This window comes from Pieris rapae, chromosome 17 (genome assembly GCF_905147795.1).
Source record: "Pieris rapae chromosome 17, ilPieRapa1.1, whole genome shotgun sequence".
Classification (NCBI taxonomy): Eukaryota; Metazoa; Arthropoda; class Insecta; order Lepidoptera; family Pieridae; genus Pieris; species Pieris rapae.
The window spans coordinates 6,879,163-6,889,946 of NC_059525.1; the positions used below are offsets into that span (position 1 = coordinate 6,879,163).

General features: G+C 32.8%; 1 protein-coding gene across 1 annotated transcript; it reads right to left on the reverse strand.

Annotated features, from left to right (window-relative positions):
- Positions 1–3,447: 3,447 nt before the first annotated feature.
- Positions 3,448–10,434, reverse strand: LOC110994169. Its single transcript, XM_022260689.2, has 3 exons — positions 10,308–10,434; positions 9,163–9,834; positions 3,448–4,020 (listed from the first exon to the last, which is right to left on the reverse strand). The coding sequence occupies exons 1-3, from the start codon at positions 10,320–10,322 to the stop codon at positions 3,847–3,849; spliced, it is 861 nt and encodes a 286-aa protein (XP_022116381.2). The 5' UTR covers positions 10,323–10,434; the 3' UTR covers positions 3,448–3,846.
- Positions 10,435–10,784: the final 350 nt, after the last annotated feature.

Below are 10,784 nucleotides of genomic sequence, written 5' to 3' on the forward strand. Positions count from 1 at the left end.
ATAACGCTAGTAATAATAATGAATTGAAATTTTTGTAACAAAGAATAAGTTGGAATTATCAATTAATATTTTCTTCTTAAATGTTATAGTTAATATCTGCGTAAAATTCATATTTGTATGTACATAGCCCCAACTGTATGATTAGTATTTTTTTTAAATTAATGTAGGAGTTTGTTCTCAAACATCACTTGTTAAAATGAGATCATTACATACGAATGCAAATATGTTATAGAAAAGGTGCAGTGCTAACCAGATCCTTGCAACTTCCTCACAATCAAGTAGCCCGCAATATCGCAGCTCACAGCTCTATTCTTATTGAAGATGTCGTACGGTTCTTGAAAATTATAAATACATTCTTCTTGTTATCCGGGACACTCTTGACAGAGTCTGAATCGCTATGTAATGTGTATGTTTGTGAGTGTCTTTATATAAATATTAGCAAGTATATTTATATATATTTATAACATATATATGTTCAACAAAATTCAACCAAATTGATTCTTTTTTTAAATTTTTGATTGACGTCAGAATTAATGTGTAAATGTAACAAAAGTACCTACTTACTGTATCAACAAAATTCGTTTTAAATATCGCATTTTGTTGCCACATATCGATATTAGCTGTCTTAAATTCCTGATATTTTATCAACAAATAAATTTAGCGTGTCCTCCAGGGAATTGAGTTATTTTAAGCCTAACTGTACAGGTAGTATCAAACTATAATCCATTGCAATCTAATCCTTATTACCATGTACTAGAGTTTAAGTTCCTCATATTAAGCACTGCCGGTTGGTGGTCGGTTTTTTTACCAAAATGCTTTTATCCTAATACTTAAATGGGCTCTGACCATGTTTACAGAATACAATACCAGATTATAAGTTATCTGTTTTGTAAATTGTATTACGGAAGTATCAATTTCTTTAGACTTTTTTGTGCAAGGCTGAATATAAAACGTCACTGGCCCGTTTGGTAAACCACAGATAACACATCTACCTATGTAGGATGTGATTCAGATACACTCAGCGCGAACTTCTGTACGTCAATATCCAATACGGATTTACGGAAGTCAGACTTAGCGTTAAGTCTCATCTCTACTTACCCAAGCAATGATGTCAGGCACATAATATATTTTCTCTCCAAAAAAAATATTGGTGAAATAGACAGGGTCTACCCGGGGCTACAGGCAGACCTCACCCAAAAGATTTGCTGTGAATCGCTTGACCTTAGGGTAATATCATCTGTGTAATTTACCATAACCACTAAGCTACAGAGGCAATTCAAAGTAAGCAAATTCGTGAAAAAAGTTTCTTTATTATCATAAGTATCAATGAATGCAAACATTGTGGAAGCATTGTTGTGAGCAGTTTTGACAGGTTTATTGTTTGTTTTGAGGATTAAGAAATCTCTTTTGTTCGCCTGTAACTTACACCTGAGCAATGTTAAGCTATGCCAAAATAGTAAACAATATGTACCTATGTCCAAGTTTTATTTGAATAAAAAATTGCTAGAAAATTGTAAAGGTTTGAGAAAATTCTGTTTTTTTATTAACAAAAATATTATCAAAATCAATCAAAATCATTTCCTTATATAGATATATATAATAATGCTTCTAATTTTACATTTACCGCCAGTCAATGTAAAATTAGAAGAAATCAAGGTATCGTATAATGGAAAAGAAGAAATTTTTTATCACCAAGTTTTTTGTTTAACACAATGTTTGTAATGAGCTGCAACCACTACACCATGTTCCACTTGACTTCTCAATTAATTAATAGTTTATTAAAAATAATAAAATAAATTAAAAACAAAGATTTGTCCTCTATCAGCAGTAAGCTCGTGCTCTTATGAAAATGTTATGTTAGGGAGAGTGTCGTTGATTGACTTATCTCCTGGATTTTAACATCGATGATTTAGAGAATGCTTATAAAACCAAGGATGTGGAAAAACATGTGTGAGAAAAATGAACAGCAAGGCTGTCTTATATTTCTTTCTTGTATATTGTTCTGTTTATAAAAGATATGAGGTTTATAGGTATTTTCATGTATACAACTCCGAGGAGAATTTCATATAAATAAGAGATTACAGTATTATATAGGAAAGATAATTACATAGACGTATTTGGCTCTTCCATGGGTAATACGGATAATGAGTACAAAACCGGTAATATTTTGATTATGAGATGTAGGCAATATAGAACAGAAAAAAGAGTGCTGCAGTAAAAAGAGGCTGTATAATGCCTCCTATCTCATTTTCTTCCACGTTAAATCTTATGAATATATGTTTCTGTCTCTTTTTACTGTCGCTATTTCCGTTGCATCCGGTTTGAAATCACAACGATTCTAAAGAAGTTTCACTTCAATAATATCACCAAATCATGCCATCAATTAAGTAAATAAAAATCATTGCGTATCGTCGTTGTCACCTAATCCTGATTTTGGAGATATAGATCTTACCTGTCTTTACTATCATAATATATTAGCAATTAATCAATTTTTATTTAATTTTTATCAGTTGAACTTATCATTACATGATCGTAACTTTATCGTGCTGTTTGTGATTACGTATAAACTAAAAAGTTATTACTTCATGATAGCTGGTATAAATATTAAACACTTAAAGTTTTTTCTGTAGAATTGTGTTTATGCTAGAGATAGATGGGTACTATACTTACAACAGGAGCTCGGCTTACACTGATTTTAATGAATAAGAAAGTCTTTGGTAATTGAAATCGTTAAAGATAAGGTTTAGAATTGTTTCTAACAAAACAAGATATATTGAGCAATAAAAAATCGCAATTATGCCTATGAAGACTACGTTAAGCTATACAGCAACATTCAACCTGTCATAGTAATCTTTATTAGTATATAATATATTTTATTAGCGATGTGGTTTTTTTATAGAACAGGGGGCAAACGGGCAGGAAGCTTATCTGATGTTAAATGATACCGCAGCCAATGGACACTCTCAATGCCAGAGGGCTCGCGAGTGCGTTGCCGGCCTTTTAAGAATTGCTACGCTCTTTTCTTGAAATACCCTAATATAATGTTAAAAACTTAAATTTTGACATTATTCGTCGTCGGTCGTGGTATCATATAAATGTATGCCTGATTTCTTTAATGTGTGATTATTTAAAAAAAATAAAAGATAACTTCGTGCGCATTTGCGTGATTATTCGTTTAGGAACTTAAGAATATAATGTAAATATAGTTGAGGCTTTATTCATTGTTTTGTGGATTGTTTGTGACCTACTGTACCTACATTTTTGGAGGGTTTTTGATATCAGGTAGAGTATTTAGAGTAAAGACACTATCACACCCAAATCATAATAGGCTTTTACAAATTCGATATTTTTATTCTCGGGGAATCTTGGTGATTCCAGGTCCTCAGATTGCTAAATGTATTAAAAATACTGTTTACTATAAAAATTAAGGTTTTATTACACAAATTTTATTTACAATTTATAATCTAGAAGACATCTTTATAATAATTTGGCAACATTATTACACTTTTAGATTTGATCTCCCATTCACAATATTAAGCTTAAATCATAGTTTAATTATGTTGAAGCTCTGATACACACACCAGATACACACTTTATCAAATTAATACGATTTACACCATATTATCACAATAGTTTAATAGACAGTAAAATATATTTCTCTGTATTAAATGTACTGGTGGTTAAAATGCGAAAAAATTGCTGATTAATTTTTAATTAATCTTTTAATCTAGTAATAAACACATAAATGTAAATTCCGTGGTAAATTTTAAATCTATCTAATTTATAACTATTAAATTTAATTCATCTAAATTTAGACACATTTATAAATAAGCTAATTAAATTAATTTATTGTGTATTCATATGTGTACGTTGAACAGTAGCCCTAAAACCGAATTTGTCGTCAGCTGTGTAGTGCACGGTGCGTTGTTTGCCGTCAGGGTCGACAAATGTGTAGTACCCCTTCACTGACCCGCCATTTCTACTCTCGTGCGCTGATTTTGAGTCGCCTGTCTTCTTATCCTGGAATACGATATTGTATGAGTTTATAATTTTGAAAAAATCAATAGGTGTTAATATCAATATGTAATCAATATAAGGCCTACAAATGATCTTTTTAAATAATAAAATATTGCTTGAAGACAATTCAGAAGCACTATGATTGTCTTTTGATATGTTATGACGTCTTCAGCACTGAATTTCAAAAATTATATAATAGCCTTCATACCGTCCATGTAAACAAAAAAATATGGTTTGATTCTGTTATAACCCCAATCAATTTTTAATGAATTATCTTAAAAAACTTCCATAATTTGTAACTATATTATACGTTATATAATTATGATCAATCGTAATATCCTAGTGTTGCAGAGATTTTTCGCAATATTTTGGAGATCTAGTGTGTCATGACGCGATTAGCGTAATAAATATTGCAAGATTTGATTACTTTAGCTGTTCTTGCTAATGAGTAACTAAAGACAATTGTCAAAGTCAGATGATGGATCATATAACATGCGCTGTGCGTGAATTAAAAAAAAGTGACAACACGAAGTAAATGTTAGAACCTGTCGACATTATAATTTTTGGTAGTATTAATATCACGCATATGACATAGTTTCCACATGTAATTATTTAAAAGTAACTCATTTATAAATACATTTAAAGGCGCGTTTTCAAAACGTCATTAACCCTATTTCAAATGACAAAACCTGTCAAATCATAAATTTTCTTAAAAGGCCGGCAACACACTCACGAGCCCTCTGGCATTGAGAGTGTCCATGGGCGGCGGTATCACTTAACATCAGGTGAGCCTCCTGCCCCTATTCTATAAAAAAAATCTACGCGTAAATTTCGGGCAGCAAATGTGACGAGAACATTGATTCATACGCATTTACATTTGCTATATTATATTCAAAACCTTGACATTGAACTAGATTACTATGGTTTTGGTGTAACAGTGCGATCTTGATAACAATATTTGCAAATTAGAGATACTACATATTCAAGGAAAATTTCATAACATTACTAGCTTGGTGGACGTAACCTTATACACATTAATATAGTCATAATAAAACTTACGCACCAATGTTATAAAATAAAATAAATAAATCAGTGGCGCTACAAACTCTTTTAGGTTTTGGCCTCAGATTTCTGAATCTGTTTCATGATCATTTTTAAATCTAATAGGCCTGTAGGTGATCAGCCTCCAGTGCCCGACACCCGTCGAGCAAATGTTAAATGCACACATAGAAAGAAAATCCATTGGTGCACCGAACCTACGACCTCAGGTATGAGAGTCGCACGCTGAAGCCACTAGGTCAACACTGCACCAATGTTAGATTTTATCAATCGTCGGAATGCTACAAATTTTAGTATGATAAATCTTTGTACCAAATTTGTTTTACTTACAACTGCTATTCAAAATTCAGTACTAATAACAGAAAATTTATAATTAAATTTTATCAGACCCTAAAATCCTAAATATATTCCTACATTTCGTTTCTGAAGGGGCGTTTCTTTCCTTTTAGCGACACCTACAATCCCGATTCCACATGCACATCACTATATTTCGCTAACAAAGTGTTACGATCGCTTAGCATATATATTGCTTCTCGACCTTAGCCACTGAGGCCTTCGGGCCAGTCAATGGTTAGACTGGTCAAGACCCTTTGGGATGGAGAAATCGTGAATAGCTGGCAATATATTAAAATTAAATTATACTCGCACACGAATCTAAATACGATAAAATTAATTCCTAATATAAACTCACTTTCGCTCACTTTCACCGTTTATGCGTATTCCGGTAGAGGCCTTGCGACGCTCGTGAATATATTAGTGATTTGTATGTCACGAGATATTGCCTGCGGTCATCATTGTCGAACACAAGGGCTTCTAATCCTTCCTCTTAAATCACATCGTCAAATAAATCTTAATCTTTCGTAATTTTATAAGATTAGCGCGGCGCTTTTTGTTTCAACAACAAACATTTTTCTCCCTCAAATAACTATAAAATGTATGATTTCCACCCGTCTATGAAATGTATTATAAATTATTTCAGAAAGTTAAAATAATTTAAAAAGTATTTCTTCTAAAAAAATCCCTATTACAATAAATTAAAGACAAAATTTCTATTACAAGTTGTGGCAGTAATATCTCGTAAATTAAATTAATACCGTTTATTTCTAGTCTATTTGTCATGCTGTTCAATATTATTAGAAAATAAACAAACACAATAAGTTATGTATTACTTCCTTATGTCAAAACGTATTTGATTTGACAGACGAGAGCCCTGGTTAAGTCTAGATCCGTATCGTAATGTCAGACAATTATTAAGTTTTTGAAATGGAATGCAGACCCTACTGAGTCAAGGCTTCGTTGGTGAAACGGAACTGTGAACTTGGACATTGGCTCAGGAGGCACAAGGCCTGGAATCCGATCAATTTACTGGTGAAGCCTAGGTCCCATTAAGACCAACGGCAGTTTGTATGCGGGTTCGATGTGGTCTCTTTTTTATTATTTGGATCACAAAATTAGGACAAACACTTGATACATTTGACGTACATACAAAAATATAAAAAGCAGTGCCGTCCCTATAACTAGACAGGCGAAATATTCGTAGAGCTAATATCGCAACTATTGAATTGCGTGGATCAAAAACACAATATTGATATCGGGAAAGTTGTCAGTATCTATTGGAAGCTACAGAAAACTGGTGCTGGATAAAATACCCCTTACGATATACAAGGAATAGTTTGTAGTAATGCGGAAATCCCAATTTTTAATACCAAGGTTAATACCAATTTTATTAATTACACTTCCCCATTAATTTTATTTGACAGTTTAATGCTGTCATTTATTATATGTACAATCTCTTCCTCAATCCACTTGTTGACGGATCTCCCTACATCCTTTGACCAACGTCAAATCGATGATTGCATTTACTTTACATTTTACTGTGTGACCTAACGGCCTAATCTACTAGTTTTGAGTAAGCAAGTTAGCTACTTGTTCAATAGAGGTGTTGCCGTCTTATTTATTTATTTAATTATAAGTAATCTAACAGCTTACTTAATATATATTATTATACAAAATACTAAAACAATACACAAAGCCAAAACAGATTACACAGATTAACAAATATGTCTTAAATCCTAAGGACAGACTTGGTTCGGTTTAGGTATTCTCCGTAACTGGTTTTAAGTTCATCGTTTTATAATAAACTCCTTGTAATGTAATAATTAAATATAACGTAAAATACAACTATCACTAAGACGAACATAATTGTCACTCATTGTACCTCAGGGCGACTCTCATCGCAAGCTGAAGCCTCTAGGTAAACACTACTCTTCATTTAGCTCGAATTTTGTATGTACCATTGAATATATACCTCGGAACAGTGTCTGGTCACCTATACATATATGTCCCTAGATATTATTGTTAATAAAAAATGGAACGTACCTACGTTAACTAACCTAACCTAACGATTTACTTATTAAGTATCATTTTATCAACAGTTAAACTGTTCCTCTCATGAATGATAAAGTATTTTAATTTTTTTTTATATTTTTAAACACAAGTTACAATGTTCTATGCGCTGGCAACAATTATTTTGCCACATATAGAGTATTACTTTAAAGAGAAAATTTGGGATAGGTTTATCACTCTGAGGGCTACCGTTTTTGAAGAGTTTGATAACAAACGCTATGACTCGATATTAAATATCATCGCTATGAATCGAAATAAAGTGTCCTGTGTGGTCTCTGTCTACCGCGGAACAATGTCCGTACTTTGTAACTACCAATAGATGTTACCGATTCTGAATGTAGTTCCCTAAATATTCGTTGATGTTGCAGCCTTGAGATCGCGGTGCAAAAACTATTGGGATAGATATCGCTATCGGTATTATTAAAAGTACGGCCTCTTGCCTAACCTAATTATAATAATAACACGGTAAAACAAAATGTCTATTAAAATTATCTTTGAGATTATAAGTAATTCTATGTAGATATTAAGATTTGTAGAAAGTATGATTCGCATGTTAGTTTTTACATGTTCTATTGTTTATCTGTTAGTTATGTCCATTGTCACATTGTGTTTATTATCCAGCAAATTCATCATTATGATGTTATTTTTATACAAATACGCGAGTATTACTAATATGCCTGATGTTTATCGTCACAGAACCTGTAATATTTATTAAGTTCTAAAGAGTTTTAATATGTAATTTATCAATACTAAAATTTAATATTTTTTCTTTGTAAACCCAAAATCGGGACAGTTGTATCATTATCACGGCGACTTTTAAGGTGCCCCAAATGCACCCCAAAATGCCCCAAATTTGTGTATCTGCTCCGTGATAATCCTTCTGTACCTGATACACACCGTCGACTTTTTTATCAAATATACGCTCGAATTCATACATGCTTTGCGTTGATATTTAAATGCGCACATAGAAAGAAATACCATTGGTGCACAGCTGTGATCGAACCAATGACTACATGGATGAGTCACACATTAAAACTATTGGGCCAACACATTTTAAAAAAGTCACAATAATGTGTTAAGTTTTTAAAAGTAGCTAATCAGATAGATATGAAATATATTTTAATTGTGAAATTATTTAAATACTGAAGTAGATTACGATGTAATTATAATTTGCTGAAATTGACCTTATCATTTTATGAATGAAATTAAAGAAATATTGCAAGGTCAATATGCACGTGCCATTTCCTTAAATAATCGAAATTTATTGTTTATTTAAAATAATAATAAAAGTGAAGGTTTCATGTAAATTAACGAGTAACATTTAATTTAGTGAGATCTGTCAAAAGACGGCTACAAATATATTAAGCAACGCCAACTAAAACCAGCGGTTGGCTGTGAACTCTGTGGAGCCTTCAAGAACTAATGAGCTTTTGAACGACCCTAAGTTATTGGAAATACTAGCGCGTAGATGATGTTGAATTGTGCTCGACTTATGTCCCTAAAAATGCTTGGTTGTTGAGAAACTACCGGATGCTTACATATAGGCACACGTACAGTTTCTGCACGTTTGCATTTATATTATTAATATATCATAGTTCTAAATACATATATATATTCTTGCTAATTAATTTAAAAAATTTTGGTTTGCTAGTACAAAATTTAAAACATTTTATGACTTACATGTACTCCATAAGAGAACGTGTACTGTGGGTGAGAATCGTAAGGCCGGTCATTTAACTGCGCATTCTGCGTATAATACGCCTGATTCACTGGACCTGGAACTCTTTGCAATACATATGGCTCTAATCTCTCACTTTGTAGACTCTGTTTCAAGTCTGATCCACGGAAATCAGGGAATGAGTTCTTTATGTTTTGGTTCTGGAAAAAGAGTTTTTCTGGCCTATATTTAGCTGGATATGGTTGGAATGAGGGTTGTGATAAAATAGGCTGGTATTGAACTGGCTGGGGTAAAAATTGCTCTTCCTGCTGTCTGATTGGTGGAGGCTGTATCGGCCGTCTCATGGGCTGTAATTGGGGACGGGTGGGCTGTTTCAATCCAGTGTATTCTTCTACAGTTTTGGGGAGTTCCCGAATCGGTTGACTAAAGTCTGTATTAACAAATCGTTCGACTTTAGCCCGTTCATGTTCTGGTAGTTTTGTGTCTGCGTCATCGATGTAGGAGACCAGGGCTTCTTCGAGTGTTTTGTACGTGTTGTATGCGTATTCTGGACCCTTTGCGCCTGGACCTGTTTCGTCGTATCTGTTCTCAAGGGCGAATCTTCTTTGAGATTCTGATGCTGCTGAGTAAGGTGCCTGGGTGTTGACGGCTACGCTCAACGAGATGCTAAGGATCTGTGAATTCAAAGATTTTATTGCAACTATTAACGACCATTTTTTATTTAATTAAAACCACTCTTGTAGGTATGTCGTAGAATTAACTAGTGTTAAATAAAAAAATAAAGTTAAACAGACATATAAATCTGAAATGCAGACCTTAAATGCGTGTAGCGCCTGAATTATTAGTATAGATAAACAACAAATTAAGTAAAAATACAGACAACTTTCTCCAATCAGTGAAATATTTAATAATTATTCTTAAATTTCGCGTTATTTATCGATATAAGACCAAGATTGAGATGAGAAAGTGAAAAAAATTACATAAACGAATGTGTACTCCACATTTTTTCACTCAACTTTCTTGTCGAAGTCTCATTTTAATTAAATTGTTCAAAATTGAGCCGAGAACGTAAAAAAATACAATAAGTATTAGTAAAAAATATTTATGTAAGAATCTTACAGTTACGGTTGAATTTCAAAATACTTACAATGATACGCAACATTATTAAAACTTGTAACACTAACACAGATTAAATATAAATTGTCAAAATTGGCGCGCTTCAAAAGCGGAACACTGTCAGCCGCGGCGGAGTCGCACGGCGAGTGACCACTGTTTAAACAATCAATCAGTTAATGAATGCAAAAAGTTTTATTCGCTATGATTCCGGACGTTGCGGAAGCATGCGGAAGAAAATACGGTATTTTAACGTACTACTTGTTTATTCCAAATTATTTACGTATAAGGATTTTAAATTGGATCATTAATAATCCGAATTAAAAAAATATCGTTCATTGGTTGTTCTTTTCTTAAAGCAGCTTAAGCAGTGTAGGCCTAGTGGATACAATGAAAGACTCTCATGCCTCTTATGTCAGTTCAGTCCCCAGGTGTGCCTATTAAAAAAGACCCAAATATCAAAAGCGAGATCACAACTTAGATAATTTACCTATATAGAAAAAAAATATTA